The sequence below is a fragment of the Nylanderia fulva genome, unplaced genomic scaffold, assembly GCF_048542155.1.
Source record: "Nylanderia fulva isolate GAGA-0341 unplaced genomic scaffold, ASM4854215v1 Scaffold329, whole genome shotgun sequence".
Lineage (NCBI taxonomy): Eukaryota > Metazoa > Arthropoda > Insecta > Hymenoptera > Formicidae > Nylanderia > Nylanderia fulva.
The window spans coordinates 73,157-92,340 of record NW_028190399.1 but is presented as its reverse complement, the minus strand read 5'-3'; the positions used below and the strand labels follow the sequence as shown (position 1 = coordinate 92,340).

The window sequence follows — 19,184 nt, the reverse complement described above, 5'->3', positions numbered from 1 at the left end:
CATAAAAATAAACACGGAACGATCTCCTAACAACAGATGGACTCGAGCCGAGTACTCGCCGCGCGTCGAACAAACACGGCACAGTAACGCGCCGTTTCCAAAAGCCTATAATAGTACACAGTCACAGAGACCGACAAACACTTACAGAACGGAAGACGCCAACCGAGGGGGTCCCGAGAACAATAGACACGAACGAACCAGTAACAACAAATACTGTAGGTACTGTAAAAATCCGGGACACGAAATAGAGGAGTGCCGGAAAAGACAATACAATAACTCACGTCAGGGAAACTCCCCTCACCCCTCGAGGCCCAGGGACGAGGCTCGAGCGGGAACGTCTCGGGAAACAGATCGTCCAATACGACTAATAAACGCGGAGCAAGCCCTGGAGAAACCAGAATCGCCATGCTAACTCCGAACGACTTTTCGCACGCGCCCACCGTTTCCATTGCCGCGGACGGTTTAGCACGCAACACGAATTTCATGATAGATACTGGCGCGGCACCCAACTTGGTTAAACAAGGCCAACTAAGCCCCGATTGCGTTATCGATAAAAGCATAATTATTTTCCTTAGCGGAATTACAAGCGATAAAATCGAAACGCTCGGAGCGACAAGTATAAAATACCTCGGTCACAGGATCGACCTCCACTTAGTCCCAGACGACTTTCCAGTTTCCCAAGGCGGAATCCTAGGATTCGAATTCTTACGCGACGCGTCTAAGATAGATTATTCCAAGCGCTGCATCGTGTGGCAGCAAACGCAAATCCCTTTTAACGATGCTCAGACGGTAAAAATCCCGGCTAGATCGCGGGCCACCGTCTCGCTCCAAGTCAGCAATCCCGAGGTCAGCATAGGATATATTCCGCGAATTCATGTGAACGAAGACATCTACTTAGGAGATGCCATCGTCACTAATCGTAATGGCACAGTATATATGAAAGCCGTTAACATAAGCGACAAGGACCACGAATTGTACTTACCTAGGGTAAGATTACAAGAGATCGAGAAAATTTCCAAATCTTGTCCACAGAACCTCGAGGATCCTTCATCCTATCTCAAGGGTCATAAAAGCACCCTCCTTAACCTAAAATTCCAACGCACGGGTCACATAAACACTGAGGACGGTCCCTTAACCCTAGGGCATCTGGGGACCAATCTCATAAAACATAACGACATAAAACCTCAACACGTCGCAGCGTTGACCCGACAAAACACACAATCTCGTCCCGAAGAAATAAGAACACTGCTGCGGCTTGAACACTTAAATGCGGAGGAGACTAAACACGTACATAACCTCATAAACGTCTACAACGATTTGTTCCGTCTCCCCACCGATAAATTACACTCCACAGACGTCACTACACACACAATCCCGACAACCGACGAATTAGCGGTCCACACGAAACAATACCGATTTCCGCCGATGCACAAGGAGGAAATTAATAAACAAGTACAAGAACTCATCGAGAACGATGTCATTCAACCATCCACTTCACCGTACAACTCCCCCTTGTGGATCGTGCCAAAGAAACCGGACTCGAAAGGTAACAAACGCTGGCGCATGGTAATAGATTATCGGGCGCTGAATGAAAAAACGATCGGGGACGCGTACCTCCTACCAAACATAGTGGAAATCCTCGATCAACTAGGAAGCGCGAAGTACTTTAGCGTATTCGATTTAGCATCGGGTTTCCATCAAATCAAAATGGATAAAGCACACGCCCATAAAACGGCGTTTTCCACACCGTACGGGCATTACGAATTTAAGAGAATGCCGTTTGGGCTCAAAAACGCCCCCGCGACATTCCAAAGACTCATGGACCAGGTACTCACCGGACTTCAAGGCGCCGAACTATTTGTGTACCTTGATGATATCGTATTATATTCGAGCTCACTGCGAGAGCATGAAATAAAGTTCCACAAATTGGCGGAACGACTTAGGAAGGCAGGACTGCGACTCCAGCCCGACAAGTGCGAGTTCCTCCGTAAAGAAGTCACGTACCTGGGACATGTCATAAGCGAAACTGGAGTGAAACCCGATCCTAAAAAGATAACCGCGGTTCAGAGTTTCCCTCGCCCTAAAGACCCGAAGAATATCAAGCAATTTCTCGGGCTAGCGGGATACTACCGGAGGTTCATACCTAATTTTTCGAAGATAGCGCGCCCGCTTACCGATCTGCTGAAAAAGGATGAGACCTTTGTTTGGCATAAGGAACAGGAGACAGCCTTTACGCACCTCCGCGATGCATTGTGCAAAGAACCGATACTACAGTATCCGGATTTTACGAAACCTTTCGTTATAACTACCGACGCATCCGGATAGCAATAGCGGTGTCCTGAGCCAAGGGCCGATTGGAAAAGACCTCCCTATAGCCTACACCTCCAGGTTACTAAATAAGGCCGAGCGAAACTATTCGACTATAGAAAAGGAACTATTAGCAATAGTTTACAGCGTAAATTTCTTCAGGCCTTACATATACGGTAAGAAGTTTAAATTGGTCACGGATCACAAACCTTTGGTGTGGCTACATTCAGTAAAAGACCCATCTTCCCGTCTTGTCCGATGGCGTCTAAAACTATTAGAATACGAGTATGAGGTATTATACAAAGCAGAGGAAAAATAAACGCCAATGCAGACGCCCTCTCGCGAAATCCTACCCCAGACCCTATGCCCGAAGTCGAACGAGTCCTCCCTCTCTCACAAATACAAAGATTGTCCGACTCCAATGAATCCCTATTCCCCGCTAAGAAGAAGCGAGGCGCAAAAACTCCACGAATCACAAACAAGCTGGATTGCGGCGAACAGCGTCCCTCACCGACCCCCGATAATTCGAAATCAGAGGAAACAAACTCGCCCCCTAGTTCCAGCGAGGACAGCGACTCGGAAAACGAAACCGATAGCAACTCCAGTTCCAGTAGCGAGGAGTTATTCATAAACGTAAACAGTCCTTCATTCCACGGGCCGCCGTGAGGCCCCGCGTGATAAATATCCCGGACAATTTCGCGACCCGAAAGATAACCTTGTCATTTCATAACGCAACAAGGAACACCGATCGACAAGGGAGCCCAAATATTGCAAGTAGCGAACTCCTTGCCGATGACCAGAGATGCAGCTTTGGGCAGGGCAAGGGTAAGTCGCGAGGGCACCCGACGCGTAATTTCTCTCGCGGTAAAGGAGAGGATTTCCGGCGTTACCGAAAAGGAAATAATAAAAGAAGCAATACACTCGCTACTAGACGTTATCCGAGAATTGGGCTTGCAATCGATCTCGATCAGTAAAGGCAACGTTGACAATGTAGATTGGAATACGATATATAACCTCTTAATTAAAATACTAGACGAAATCGACATAAGAATATTTATTTGTACGAACGACATAACGGTCCCCGGGAAGGACAAAGGGAACAAATTCTCGCCGAAAATCATTGTTCCCGCGGTAGCAGACACAAGGGCATCACCAAAACTTACAATAGGATTAAAAAAACGCTACACTTGGAGCGGTATAAAAACTGATGTCCAAAATTTCGTCAAAAACTGCCGCGCGTGTCAATTAAAGAAATTGGTTCGCGTAAAAACCAAGCAACCAATGATCCTAACCGACACCCCCGATTCGGCCTTCGAAAAGGTCTCCATGGATATAATGGGTCCCCCTCCCAACCACGAAACAAAACAATACGTACATCCTAACTATACAGGACCTGCTAACCAAATACTCCCTTGCGATCCCACTCCGACAAGCAGGAGCGATACAAGTAGCAGAAGCATTTACTAACGACCTTATTTGTACATGCGGCGCGCCAAAAGCGATCCTCACCGACCCAGGGCTCACACTTTATAAACAGCCTCATGAGGACAGTAGCCCGAAAATTTAAAATCAAGCAATGTAAGACCACAGCGTACAGACCACAAGCGAACGGATCGGTAGAACGATCACACCAGGTACTCTGGGAATATTTGAAGCAATTTTGTTGATAAAAATAGTGAATGGGATCAAAATTTTAAAACTAGCATCGTTTTCGTATAATACGAGCGTACATGAGGGTACAAAATACACTCCGTACGAACTCATTTTCGGGAAAATCGCGCGGGGTCCCCTCGAGCGACCCGGACAATCGAAGCATGACTAACGAAAGCTATACACAATATTTAACCACACTATTTCAACAAATTGCGCGATTCCCAAACAGCCGCACGCGAAACTTAAATAATGCTAAGAATAAAGTAAGAAATACTACGATAAGAAAATCAATACGCGTAAATTTAAGATTAACGATAGCGTTTTATTTACTTAAGGACCTAACAAAGGGAAATTAGGAGACCATATACAGGTCCCTATAGGATAATAAAGATACTAGGTAAAAATAACGTTAAGTTAGCTATAAGCATAGTAAGACTAAAACCGTACATATGGACAAGTTAAAGCCCTCACCACATCAAGCCCCCCACCCTTGAAGACCCCCACTCCGAAGACGAATATATCTCGGACGCCCCCAACGGAGGACGGCCAGTATCAACCAACCACGCTAAGATGAGGGACTCTCGCAATTATCCTGGGCATGGCTTCCTGGCCCCACTATCAGGGGACTAATCGGATACGACTGTGGAGGACGGGGCCTGAACATCACAACACTCTCCCTCTTAGATATCGAAGAGTGTAAAACCAACAGCATCGAACCTAAGAAGGAGGAAGTCTATATACAACTACTCCAACTCAGTGAATTCGTGCATACTCCTGCCTACCAATGCAAAATCGAAATAGACCGGACTATATTTTACTGCGGAATGCACTCTCATATAGGGGAACGGTTGGGGAACGGAAGACCGGATTATTCCCCGAAATAAACGGCAGATACTGCCGAAAATTTCACTAACGGGAAACCCTATCCTAGGAGTTAACCACCCTTACGGGGGGAAGCCAAAGCAAAACCTAAGAGCAATGACAAATCGAGGGTCAGTTTTAAAACAGACGGAAAAAGCAAACGGGGACCCGGGCCCGCGACGCATCGGTTATGGAAAAGGGCGTTATCGGCAAGCCTCAGTACGAAAAACACGATACGACAATTTGGGGCCCGCCCGTTGGATTTCCCAAAAAAAAATGAATATACTTCCATCCCGGGAAATCGCTGTCCCCTAACGACAGGCGGAAAGCATTTATGCCGACGGGCCTCCATTTTTTTGGGCAACCCGGGCCCTTTACAACTGCCAAATTTTTGGGCATAACGATTTCTCTACGAAAAGGGAAAAGCATATCGATTGTCGCCCGGCACCCCCCAAAGGAAAACGCCAAAAAGATTTAACCCGTCCCCCGGCGCGTGAAAACAAACCCCTTTGCATTAGCAAGGGCAAACCCAGACCCAAGTATGCGGAAAACAAACCCTTTTGGGGAAAGGAACATCCCCAGCTTTTTATCCTCAAACGAGGCCCAACGGACATTTAAAACCTTTTTCCCCAAGGGCAGAATCGACAAACCCCCAAAACTTCACAATTTGAATTTAAAAATTTTTAAAACTTTGAGGAAAAACCTGAAAACCCACTACCCAACTATTTCAAGGGTTTTGGACAAAAAAAAGTAAATGGAAAAGGGAGATCCTCCTCAACCACTTTTCCCCTAGCAACATAGCACCTACAAATTTTTTCCCTCGAATAATTAATTTTCCAGGGTTTTTCCGCCATCCCGCAGGTGAAATTTTTACCCCCTCATCAAAAGTATACCTGTCCAAAAGCCGCCACGACCTACCAGGGGTGCTCCCAAAACAATCCCCTTTACTCATCAAAATATTTACTCTTCTCTTACCAAATCGAAGATACCTTTTCTAAAAACCCGGGAAAAAATCGAGGGGTTGCAATGAAATTTCCCCCCCCCTAACCAATACCACCCTGGTATAAAACAACACCGAAAAACCCCGGGGGAAACGGGGGCACCGCCCCACCCATCAGCCTCTAAACCCAAACCCCCATGGGAAATACGTAAACCCCCATTCACTTCGCTTTTGTGGTTTTTTTCTTCCCAACGAAAATCTTGATCGTCTTTGGCCCATAAACATGTTCCCCCCTGGAAAAAAACCCCATGCTCCACCCCCTCGCCAAGGAGCAATGGGGGCCCGGAAAATTTCCCAAAGGCAGTTTCTCCTTGCTAAATTTTTTTAACGGGGAAAAACTCTCCCGAATAGCGGAAAATCCGGGGGCCAGGCTAAAGGGAAAGGGTTTTTAAGCTTCGGATCCGCCAGCGCCGGGGTACTTTTGGGATCTTTGTTACCGTACGGTTTGGGTTTAAATTAAATCTACAACCCTGACCCTGGGTAAAGCACTCCATCGGTGTACGGGTTGGGGTTCCACATCCCCTCGGGGCCATTTGGACCTCGGGGCCCCCGTTCTCCCACCCCTTGGTAAAATCAGCGGACGGAGAACGGACAACGGGCGAGAACTCTAACCCGAAACCCCCCCCAACGAACGGGAAAAGAAAAACCCCCTTTAAACCCCCCCACCAAAAAACCCCCTTTGATTAACGAATCAGACTGGCCCAAAATGGTTGCAAAAAATCACCCCACGAGTGGTTTCCCCCCCCCAAAGAAAAATTTCGGGGGAAATAAATAAATTTTACTATAATGTTAAGTTTTAAAAAACCTTAAACGTAGCGCATAGAAAACTAAGTCCAAAAATGTTGGAACATTAAATTCCAACATTTTTATTTTAAGGGGGGAGGTGTCCACGTCCGGCCGTATAAATTTTTTCGTTTACTCCAAGTTCCTTAAACGCTATTTGAAAAGCGCGCCAAGCCGGCCATGACGCTTAACTCCGCCTAGAAACTAACGTGGCGCTTCGTATCGCCTAAGGATCTCTCCCACCAACGGTGAGAGCCCCTACCTCCGGAGAGTTCCCCCTCTCCAGGCCGCCGCAGGCCCGAGCCGCCGAAAACGAAGGACCTCAGAGCAGTCCCGAATTTTGCAGTTCCTCTGCGCGACACCGACAGTATAGTCGCACTCCTAAATTCTAACTCTAAGTCCAAATTCTAATCCTAACTCTAATTCTAAAATTCTAACTCTAAGTAATTAATATTCTAACTCTAAATTCTAAGTCTAAATCTAAATTCTAATTCTAAGTTTATGTCTCGATTTTGTACTACTATACGAATAAATCAGTGTATTCATGTGTGAAAACTAGTGTTCAGTATTCTTCAAACTTCCACTCCCTGATAAAATACGATAGCGTTTAAATTTGGTCATAGCGGCGTTTGAATTCAGAATAATTCAACTGTGTTTGGAGCGGACCAAAACCCCAACACAGTCCCAAAATTTAAAATTTCACATTTTCCAAAATAAGGAAATTTATATTTAAGGGCCGCCGCATATCAACCCTCCTTATTTTTAGTAATTTATTCAGAGGATGCATCAAAATTTAAAATGCCTAAGACGCGACGCGCAGGAAGGGGGGAATCAATTTACGAAACTAAACCCACTTTTCGCGAATCAGCGACCGAGGAATATTCTCAAATTTTCGGGTGGAATAAAAACCCGGCCGATCCGAAAAACGGGAACCTTTTCCCAAAATTCAAATAATAAAAGACGAACTCCTACCTGGAAGTGGGATACCAAGAAAGTTCCAAAACCCCGACGCCCCGCCCCCGCCAAAAAATCCCAGTGAACGACCCCGCCGCACGCATACCCTCCAAGTACGACCACACGATCAAGAAAGTGCTTAAAAAAAGGTAAGTTAAATTCACGTTAACCCCAAAAGGGAAACGCGCGTGTTAGCAAATTCCCGAGACCCTTCTACCCCGTGGAAAAAGAATTCTAGAAAAAACTCCGACACATTTTTTTTTCCCCTTTTCCCCCTCGCACTGCGGAACTATAAAAAAAAAACGGGGTATAAAAATAGGGTTTGACCCCCCCATGCGGTGCCACCCCTCGGAATTCTAAAAACGGAAAAACGCAAAAAGTTAATCTCTTAAAAAACTTGGGGGTCAAAAAAAAAAACTTCGTAATCCCGGGACAACAAAGGGATCATTTTAAAAAATAAAAAATTGAGAACACTTTCGATTTACCAAAAATTAAACCCAGATATACCGACAACTTTTTTTTACGGACGTTTCAACAAAAACCAACATACGTTCTTTTAACCGCATTACCCGGGGCATATACCCCATACTTTCTTTTACCCCAAAGGGGTTTTCGACCCCTTACTTGGGACCTTAAACCCGTGTTTTCTTAACAAATTACCGACGGTTTTTTCCGACACTAAATAACTTCTCGATAACTGCCGGGTTTTACCGAAGATCTACGAGCGAATGAAAGGGATTAACAATTCGATTACGCCCCAAACACAAATGTCCCCCCTTCAACCCCTTAAAAAGGGATAACTCCTCCCCAGAAGTTATCTCTTCGTACCTTTGAACTTTTTATTTTATTGCCAAGTTGGTTTTCGGGTTTCATCCCTTTTGAGACTAAGGCCGGGTCCTTTTGCTTTCATGCTACCTTTCCCCAATTACCTAGATCTCGAAATTTCTTTGGGGCAAGGATTCGGGAAACATACTCTAATCTAGCGGAACAAACCCATCGGAAAAAATTGCGGGTTGCAAATTCCGCTTACCCTCACCCCGAATCGGTGATTTGGGCGAGCTTTGTCAGTTTTAAAGTACGAAGATTAAATTTAAAGCAAAACCCCAACGACGGTTTGCATAGAGCAAACGAAAGAAACTATCTTTTTTACGTAGAGTCACAGGTAGGGGCCCCCCATAAAAAAAAAACCGATCACCTCAATTTCCCGGGGCGAATAAACCCCAATTGCGGGGAACCCCGGGGGAATCGGGTTTGATTTGCGGGACCCGTAAAAGCGATCGTGTCTCGTGGAAAAAACCGAGCTCTGCCCTTTAAATTTTTGCACCGCGACCCCACGAATTTAAAAGTTCCGCTCCACGGTTTTTTTCCCGCTCCCCTTCTAAAAGGACCCTACCTGTCCCTCCTGGTTTCGGCCCCCCGCCCGAGGGGGGTCCGAACGTGGCGGGGGGCCCGGGCCCGGGGTTTCCCGCTGCGCTTAAATTTTAAGCTCGTTTTCGGCAAATCCTGTATTTCATGCCCCCGGGTGTTTTTTCAAAAACCCACACCCTACGGCGTCGGTTTTGGCCGCGGGGCCCCGGGCGTTTGATTTGCGTCCCCATATTCCTAAATGTTGTATGAGGGAGGTGGGGCCGCCAGTTTTTTTTGGGCGGGGGTGCGGGTTTTGCTGGGGGCGCAGGGGCTTGGTACCCTCCGGCAAAGGGTTTCCCCCCTGTTTTAGGGTTTGGGGGGGCTGTTTTTGGGCATTTGCCGGGGGGTCTCGCGTTACGTTGGCGGGCGGGTCTTCGCGTTTCGCGAGGTAATTCGCGGGCGGAAAGGGGTCCAAGGGGCGCGAGTGTGCTCCGGTCGCATCTAAAACCGATATTTCAGAGGTAGGTTGTCGCAAAAAGATGCGCGGTAAATGCGTCTTTTACTTCGCTAATCCCCGGCGGAGTTGAGGGGCCCCCCCTTTTGTTTGCGGGGCTTCGTCCAGAATCATTCCAGATCCTTTATTTTGACTGATATGTCGAGCATATGCTCACCCGATACTAAATAAACTGCACTGAACGCCGCGATATTGGTCTAAGTCCCTTGGGACCCCCAATGCTTTCCCTTGAGCAATCGATCACTGAGGGATCGTTTTTTTTCACGGGTTTTTCCCCCCCCCGGGTAAATAGGCTTTCCCACTATTTTTATTTTTAAATTAAATTTTGGGTTTAATTCCCTTTTGGATGAGAAGGGGACTATATCTCTAGCGCGCCCCACACGGGGCCCCGTGAATGAGCCAAGGGACATTGTAAACCTCGAAGTTTCGGCACCGATTCGGTGGCCCTCGGAACGAGACCTTTGGGTTTATAGAGGCCCTCGTGCATGCCCCCAAACGGTTTCCCAAATCGCAATGTAACCCCCCGTGAGGCTCTTGAGCCCTTTTCCCAATTTAACGGGAAAGGGAACATTGTCTGGCTAGGCCCCCCCTTTGGCCCTTTAGTCTTTTGATCTCATGCATCATTTTTTTTCCGAAAGGGGGCGAGGATTTCCGTGAAAAGTCAAATTCCCCCTTTCTGGTGTTTCTTTTTTAGCCCCCCCGTTCCATGTCGAATTCGGCGGGTTGTTTATTAAGACGAGCAGTATTGTCTCGAGTTGTTGCTCTTGTCGGGCTAGCTCCGCGCGAGCAGCGGAAAGTGAGGCTGCCGAGTCGCTCTTTTCTCGACGCCTTATATCGGCCTCGAGTTCGAACTCGGCACGATGTTTCAGGAGGGCGGCCGTTTCGTCTTTAAGGCGTTGCTCGTGTTGAGCCCAAATTAGAAACTTATTACTTCTATTTCGGCTTCGGAGAGAGACGGTTTATCGGCCGCGGCCTGCCTCGTTGTCATACTCATTGTTGCTGGAGCGTTTTGTTACTCGTTATTATTGTAGGCGAGATTGTATTCTATTGTAGTCTAGGAACTAACCGGTGAAACGGCGTGGGCGCAATTCGAATAGATTCTTTGGGGTGTGTCTTACGGATACCGGTTTTAAAGAAACGGTTTGAATAGCGGGATCTAGGCGCGAGGATAATATCGTATATCCCACCGCTGTCCACCAGTTTGTTACATCCAAGAGGCGTTGGGCGCCGAAACTACCCACGTAATCCCCGAGGACCGCGGGTGCTGGGAAATTTTAAACGGAGATCTAGACCCGAAATTCTCGAATTATAACAAAGGTCGGTTCTGGATCGTTATAAGGGGTTCTTCGTGACGGCCAGGTAAGAGAGGAAGTTACTCAAGACTGCGGGGCAGACTCCACACAGTAGAGTTGTGACCGAACGGGAATCAGGGTTGGTATCCCTCGCCTCGATTTAGCGGTCTCCAGACGCCCCGCTTTCACCTTTATGGTGCGCACTTGCTTTGACCTTATAAGCAAGAAGGTATCGTGTGTCGATGATGTCCCTTTGTGCCAAGGATGTCAGTGAACGATGCCGCTCCTTTGTCCTTTGTGATGGCTGCCGCGCCGCCTTTAAGATGGCCGCCGCTGTTGCGCAGAACGAAACTGCGTGTGACTAGTGCGACAATGAAATGTCGCAGGGAATCGACTTATCCTTAATCTCTCCTTGTTTTCAGATAACCAATGGATGTCTTCGACGCCCTGAAGGATTCACATCTGAAGGAGGATCAGCGTGGGAAACGGAAAACGCGGGTAAGTATTAATCACTGTGGTTTCAGGTTTTACTAAAGAAGTTTATTTCTCAGGGTCCTCAGCTTTATCTCAATACAACCAGACACGATTTACAGTCGTTTGAAGTCCGCACGCGGGATTGTAATTAACGCTTGATTTACATAGGCGTGACTACAGATCAAACACTCGCGATTGTCACCGCTTGTAGTACACGTCGTACCACCTATGAGGGTTCGCGTTTGAACTATCTTTCCTTTTCACGAGACAAAGGGTTGTCCCGGACGAATCGTACCTACCACTCTAAAAATTGTATAAGCTCGACTGTCTCGAGCGATGTTAGCTCGCGACTTATATACCTGCTACGTGCGCTTGCCCCTCTCTTGGCCCGCTGGCCAATCAGAGCGCGCCGCCCCACCGCGGAGCTTCGAACGAATCGCCGCGCTAGGCTCTAAGTCGATTGCGTAAGAGTTCTTGATTTCGCTTTTCTCGAGCATAAAGCAAACTCAACCAGAGTTCCACTTCTTTATAAAAATGATTTTCTTTGGCTATGAATATGATCGGCTAACGACATCATTCATGCCGTACAAGAATGTAAATAAAAACAAATAATAATAATTAATACAACTTAAAATGTTCATTATAGCTTGACCAAGTGAGTCGAGTCGAGTCGTTGGATTATAAAAGAAACACACTTCTTGTTTTTCGACTAATTCAATAATATGAAATAAAATAAATATTAGAACACTTGGTAGGGTGCTTGTAGCGCTAACTCTGATCTCAGCTCGAATCACTGGGTCAATTCGAGTCGCTGTATATACCTCTATTAATAAATTCATATATTTATAAAATACGATTATATAATATTTATCAATTCTTTTATTTGATCTAACGGGTGTCGGACGGCGACTGGATCATAGTCACTCTAAACCGGATGTTGGGCTTTTGGGTTTAGCTGTTCGCGTTTGACATCATTAGCCAATTTTATATCGACAAGATTGAATCTCCAACTCTGGCTTTTGCCAAAGTGTGTTGGCAGCTCATCCTTTCTCTTAGATGACTTAGAGATGCATTAAGGATTTGATTTAACTCAAATCCTTGATCCATATGCTTTAATGTCGTCAGACATCCGCTAGGTTCCTTTATCTTTTGGGATATTTTTATCTATTGTTTTTTATTTATTGCCTATCGTATGAAATATTTTAATAGTCAAAAATCGTCCAAGGTCAAGTTTACATCTGACTCTATTACAACTTGTTGACTTTACCCATCAGGTGACTTGGAAAGGCATTATAGATTGATTTGCACTCGTAAGTCGATCTTTAGAAGATCTACACGATGTTCAGGCTTCCAACTTAAGTTAATGTTGGATGCTGCTTATAGCATTTATTACTTGTGTGTCGGTTTCGAGTGCAGATCCGTCAATTACCCTTGATCTATCGATGTGTTGGGCAAATATCTATCCTGGACGATGTAGCTTAATCTATTTATATTAACTAACTTTATATTTACATATTTACATAATCTAGGAGTTTTTACTCCTGACGAGGTGGAATGTCCATCACTGGTCCAACGTCCTTCTTTGGACTCGCCGAGGCTCCTGGCTATTTATGGCTGTCCATCGATACTTTCCGCCGGATGTTTCTGGAAGCGTTGTGAACTCTCAGGTGATGTCCCATCTTGTTCTTGCCCAGACCGTTTGTGTCAATGACGTGCTTGTTTAGTCGCAACCAACTCTGAGGATCGCGGCCAGTGGTCGGTCGCAGAGTCACGCACAGCGACAGTCCTACCAAAACTCGGGTGCAGGAGTGCACTCCTCGAAACGCGAATTGTCTCCTATGGTAATATAGTGGCGTCTAGGCGCTCGTATAAATTCCGTTGCGCAAATTCCAAGTCAGTGAAACAACGATCGCAGATGATTATGCGCGGTGGGTTTTCCCTCCGGAATTCCCATTGCAACGAGGACGCAAACCCACTCGGGGTTATGGGGACAAGATGGAGATCTAAGACGGGATTGGGGTTTGGAAATTCGGGGACAATTTTTATCGTGGGGGGGGCGAAAATTTTTGGCGGTTGATCCCAAAGTCTATACGGGAAACCCCCCCGGGGCGGATATACATTAAAAAAAATGTGCGGGTAGCCAGATTTATATATGTCGTGTCAATTATGAAGGGGTTGGTAAATTAAAAAAACGTAGCAGGGAAATGAGTGTGTGTGCGGAGGCCGCAAGTGTGAAGGCGGCCGGGGCCCCCGCAGGGTTTTTGGGGAAAGCCCAAAAAATATGGCGGGCGGGGGGGGGGCGGCCATGTTTAAAAAGGGCACAAGATGGCGGTGGCGTGGGTCGCGACCGGGTTTTGAAAAAGGGCATGCAAATAGGGCGGCGGCGGGGTTGCCGCCACGTGTTTGAATAAAACCGCAAAAGTAGGCGGTGGCGTGGGTCGTCGACCGCGTGTTAGGGAAAACGTGCAAATATGGCGGCGGCGTGGGTTGCCGACCACGTGTTCGAATTAAACGCGCAGTATGGCGGTGGCGTGGGTCGTCGACCGCGTGTTAGAGGGAAGACGTGCAAATATGGCGGCGGCGTGGGTTTGCCGACCAATATCACCAAATTGGACGACAATCTATATATATCTGGCTACCCGCACCTATTTTCTATATATATATCCGCACCGGTGGTCCGCGTATAAACACTTCGGGAGTCAATCGCCCAACAGTTACTCGAACCACCCCGCGATGAATAATGCGCCCCCGAATTGCTAACCCTAATCCACGTCTTAGATCCCCATCTTTGTCCTATGCCGAGTGGGTAGCGTCCGCTCGTTGCACCATAGCTATATTCCGTAGACACCTCACTACGCGCACAATCATCTGCGATCGTTGTTTCACTAACTTGGAGTCTGCGCAACGGAATTTATACGAGCGCCTAGTACGCCACTATATCACCATAGGAGACGATTCGCGTTTGAGGAGTGCACCTCCTGCACCCGAGTTTTGGTAGGAACTGTCGCTGTGCGTGATTCTACCTGTGGAGCCTGCCCCGGAGTCTTGAGTAACTTCCTCTTTTACCTTGGCCGTCACGAAGAAACCCCTTATAACGATCCAGAACCGACCTTCGTTATAATTCGAGAATTTCGGGTCTAGATCTCCGTTAAAATTTCCCAGCACCCGCGGTCCTCGGGGATTACGTGGGTAGTTTTGACGCCCAACGCCCCTTGGATGTAACAATGCAATATAACATTATATCCGTCGTACGCTCGAAAATATTACTAAATAAGGATATCATAGTTCAACCATGAATATATAGGTATTTTATCTTGATTATGATTTTTTCTATAATAAACACCAATTTACATCTAGCTACAAAAGATGTATGTAAATTGAGTGTTAAACTTAGTCAGGGACAGTTGGCGAATAACCGATAAATCATATGTAGCCGCAGGCACGGTATAATAGCACAAAATTAATACGTTATTCTCCATATGAGTTTTCCATCAATTTACATGTAACTATGGAATATAAATGTAAATTGATAAGTTTTAACCGTCCATCGTGATTTTCAAATCATAAGTATAAAATATTAGAAAATTTAGAAATCCGTTCCTGACGCGAGTTGTCTATCAATTTACATATAATTATGGAATATAAATTTAAATTGATAAGTTTTAACCCTCCATCGCGATTTCCAAATGATAGATATAAATATTAGAAAAAATTAGAAATCCGTTCCTGACGCGAGTTATCTATCAATTTACATATAACTATGGAATGTAAATGTAAATTGATAAGTTTTATTTGTCCATCACAATTTTTAAACGATAGATATAAAATATTAGAAAAATTAGAAATTCGTTCCTGACACAAACTCTCTATCAATTTACATATAACTATGGAATATAAATGTAAATTGATAAGTTTTAACCCTCCATCGCGATTTCCAAATGATATATATAAATATTAGAAAAAATTAGAAATCCGTTCCTGACGCGAGTTATCTATCAATTTACATATAACTATGGAATGTAAATGTAAATTGATAAGTTTTATTTGTCCATCACAATTTTTAAATGACAGATATAAAATATTAGAAAAATTAGAAATTCGTTCCTGACACAAACTCTCTATCAATTTACATATAACTATAGAATATAAATGTAAATTGATAAGTTTTAACCCTCCATCGCAATTAGATAAAAATATTAGAAAAAATTAGCAATTCGTTCCTGATGCGAGTTATCTATCAATTTACATATAACTATAAAATGTAAATGTAAATTGATAAATTTTACCTGTCTATCATGATTATTAAATTCTAACTATAAAATAACAGTAGAAGTTACAATTAAACTTTTTTACAATTTACATGCAAATATGAATATAAATTAAAGCAAATAAGATTATTTTATAAATTTAAAGGTATAAGGGGTAACACCACTGTAACGGCCCAAAAAATTGCACTTTTTCGACATTTTTTTTTTAATGAAAGGAAATGAAATAAAGTATTAATACTCCGTGAAGTTAATAAGCATATATTGAAGTACTTATACAAATTTTTTCATAAAATAATATTACAAAATGGCGGAATGGCAGCCATATTCCCGATGCTCCTTTAAAATAAAAGGCTCTGCGGCAAGCAGTGTAGCCGTTGGAAATTTGAACCTAGAACAAATAAAAAAATTCCTCATGATCTTCAATGGTATATCTAGTACAATACGTATGGGATTTTAGAAATATTGATTTTTGAGTGATTGGCGAGCATTTGAATAAAGTCGTTCATTTTTCGACAAAAAAAAGTGACATTATTTGGCAATAAAAAATGTTTAGAGCAACGTATCAAAAATTCCATACGTATTGTACTTCGAAATGTTGTTTTGAATGTACAGTAAAAAATTCAAGTGAAAATATTAAAAATTGTTAGAGTTATACTGCTTGCCGCGTTAAAAAAACGTGTTTCGAGAAAAACGCGTTTAAAGTTTGGAGTTGTATTATGAACATGAAAAAATTTAAAATTCGACTCAAAAAAACTTTTTACCATTAGTCTGCAATCCCAGCACCGTAAAGCTGCCCTTCTAAGTTGGAATATTCGTCCTCCATTTCTTTCCTCGCAGATGTTATGCCAGAGCGCGCTTTTTTTGCCGCATCTGATAATTGTGCTTCTGCGTGCTGATTCGTTTTGCATCGGATTCGATGCAAAAATTATATGCTTCGACGCCAATTTCCATTTCCAGAAGCTGCATAATACGTAAAATATTAGTTATTCCATCATTAAAGACGCATGTAGCGATATCCGCTGCTATATTTAGGACTGTCTTGCCGCTTGAATACGATTTAGGAGCCAAATTCCACACTGTCGCATTAAAACTTTCGTTACTATTTTGCGTGTAACCGCCCAGGCAACGGTTTAGTAACTCGTCCCGACTCAAATCTTCATAAATAGGTTTTATGGCTTCGTAAACTTCCTCGGAAAGCGGTGACTTGTGACGGAAAGTGTCCAAGGTATCTGCTTCTTGCGCCTTCTTCCAATTGCACTAAGATTTCGAGCACTTCTCGTGTTGCGGATTTTCGTCAGTTGATAACTTATGAAATAAGGTCGCCCAAATTTCATTTTTCATGTCATCTAAGGATGTTGGGTTCCGACGAATGGCCAAACCATAATAAATAGTCAGCTCGTCTATTAATTTGGCACTTAATTTTTCTTTTCCTCTGAGGTTTTTCGATGATTTTTTAAGATTACGAAATCGCGTTTCCATTCTTTTCTGTACGTGCGAGATGCATTCTTTCTTCTGTACTACTAAATCTTCATACGGTTCAGAGTCGATAATACCTTTAAATGTTTTGCTATCACTATCCCCGATGTAGCTTGAATATTTAAGATCGTGCAAATCTTTTGAGCAATGGAACATCTCGATGACTGCGTCAACTTCCATTTTTCCCGATGATCCTTCGTGGTTCGCTTTACATACATCGGCGTGCGTTTTATACCATTCGTCATAGTCACAAGTGTCCAATTTTTTCTTCCACTGTTCGCAACTTTTACAATATTTAGATTTTACCTCAACATCGACAATTTGCCCAGAAAACCAACCAATCAATGACGTGATCCCAAAAAGCGAAGAAAATCCGCGTTTTCTCCAAGAACCATCACCGGAAACCGTTATTCCTGCAGATTGTCCATGTTCTTCGGTCATTTTCTTCTCTTTTTGTGCTGCTTTTTTCAAACTGGAATCTTTTACTGCTGATGTTGCGATTGAAATCATACTCACTAATTTATCGTAAAAAGATTGGAATACTGGACGTGGTAATTCCATGAAAGCACAAAACTTTATAATTCCATTTAGTCCAACTCCTATTAATCGCATAGCTAGAACGATTCGACGATTTATTTCGTATGCGTTTCGTATATATTTACAACTAGGAATTACAACTTCCGGGCAATTAGGACAAGCGATAACTATTTTGAAGCCTAAGCCACGAGGATCTCTTTCACGAAAAGTAATATCGGAATTACAGTTTTTACACTTTACATGTTGTGAAATCACAGGAAAAACTGCCAAAAAATTTATAATTCTGTACCTGAAGTCATAATTTACGTCAAAATCTTCACTCGTTTTCAACTTCTTGGCAGACGCACTCACGCCTTCCGCGTCACCTTCAATCTCGAATCTGTTCTTTGGTCGCCTTTTCGACACGTTGCTTCGACGCCGCGTTGAATGCAATTCTTTTGTGCCTTTTTGTCGCAAATACATTTTTTTTTATCACTCATTTTGCTAACACTCCGAAATTACACAAAAACTGCTCAACTCGAAGCGCACACGTACAACAATAAACGACGGTTATTGATTACAAAGGGGAAAATCATGTGTTTCGTACACGAAATAATGCAATACTGTCGCGTAAACACGTGTTTCTATATAAAAATGCTTCTAAAACTACCTCTAGAGACATCTAGTAGTGTCTCACATAACTTAGAAATCAATAAGCAAGGTATTATGCACTACTCTCTCGACAGGTTTCCACCCGGAGCAGGTAGCCGTTTCGGAGTCGCCCGACTCGTTCAGTACATAGCTCGGAATTTCGATGAAAAAAATTAGTTTCACGTATAAAAGTTTTTTCCTCGTATTCTACAGGGTTCAAAGGATTTTTTAAGCCCCAAAAAAAATCGATTTTTTGAAAATTTTACAGTGGTGTTACCCCTTAAGACTAGTTTATAGAGAATTCCCCATGGATCTAGATTGATTGAGCCAATCAACTCTTCCTACGCAGAGTTCAGGAGCCCCACCAGTCGCAGGATCTTCCTAGATTCCCTTTTTTTTTTTTTTTTTTGGTTGGCGCTTAGAATAAGGTCAGCGTTCTTCTTTTTCCTGGGCCGAGTAAGGGCACGCCTGTCGCCAATGGTTGTTTTTCTGAGCTTATTGATGTCCTCTGTCCACCAATAACAACACTTTCTCTTACTCCTGCTCGAACGAGGTGTGGACACGGAACACGCATCAGCCATAGTTTGGCTAATCCAATCAACGATGGGGTTAACCGCATCACCATCCAAAACATCTGCTGAGTTGAAATCGCAGTACCATTCCAGGCATTCAATGAAAAGTGACCTGTCCATTTTTCTGAAATTCCATCTATTAGAGGGAAGTTTAGGTGGTGACTGAGCGTTATTTCGATCCAAGTATGTAAAGGTGATGTAGACGTGGTCGGATAATGATTCCATATCATTTCTGACCTTCCAATCACAGATGTTGCTGAGCATATCATGCGAAGCCCAGGTAAGATCAATAACTGATGAACCCTGCGGGCGAATACAGGTAGGCAAATCACCTATATTTACCAAAGATAAACCATTAGATGACGCCAGAAGATCAATCAGCCGACCTCTCTTGTCGGTCGTTTTAGACCCCCATAAGTGAGATTTGGCGTTAAAGTCGCCACATATTATAATCCTGGAACGTATTTGCTTAATTATTCCATCAAGATTATCAATAAAAGCGTCAAAATCTGCCAT

General features: G+C 44.0%; 1 protein-coding gene and 1 pseudogene across 1 annotated transcript; both read right to left on the bottom strand.

The window, feature by feature from the left end:
• Window positions 1–15,795: 15,795 nt before the first annotated feature.
• On the bottom strand, window positions 15,796–17,928 carry LOC146722343 (uncharacterized; annotated as a pseudogene).
• Window positions 17,929–18,437: 509 nt separating this feature from the next.
• Window positions 18,438–19,184, bottom strand: LOC114939342 (uncharacterized). Its single transcript, XM_085484926.1, has one exon. It carries the CDS (start codon window positions 19,182–19,184, stop codon window positions 18,438–18,440), a length of 747 nt encoding a protein of 248 aa, XP_085341052.1.

Coding starts and splice junctions, on each gene's coding strand:
- LOC114939342 (XM_085484926.1), bottom strand. CDS start 19,184: ATGGCAGATTTTGACGCTTTTATTGATAATCTTGATGGAATAATTAAG.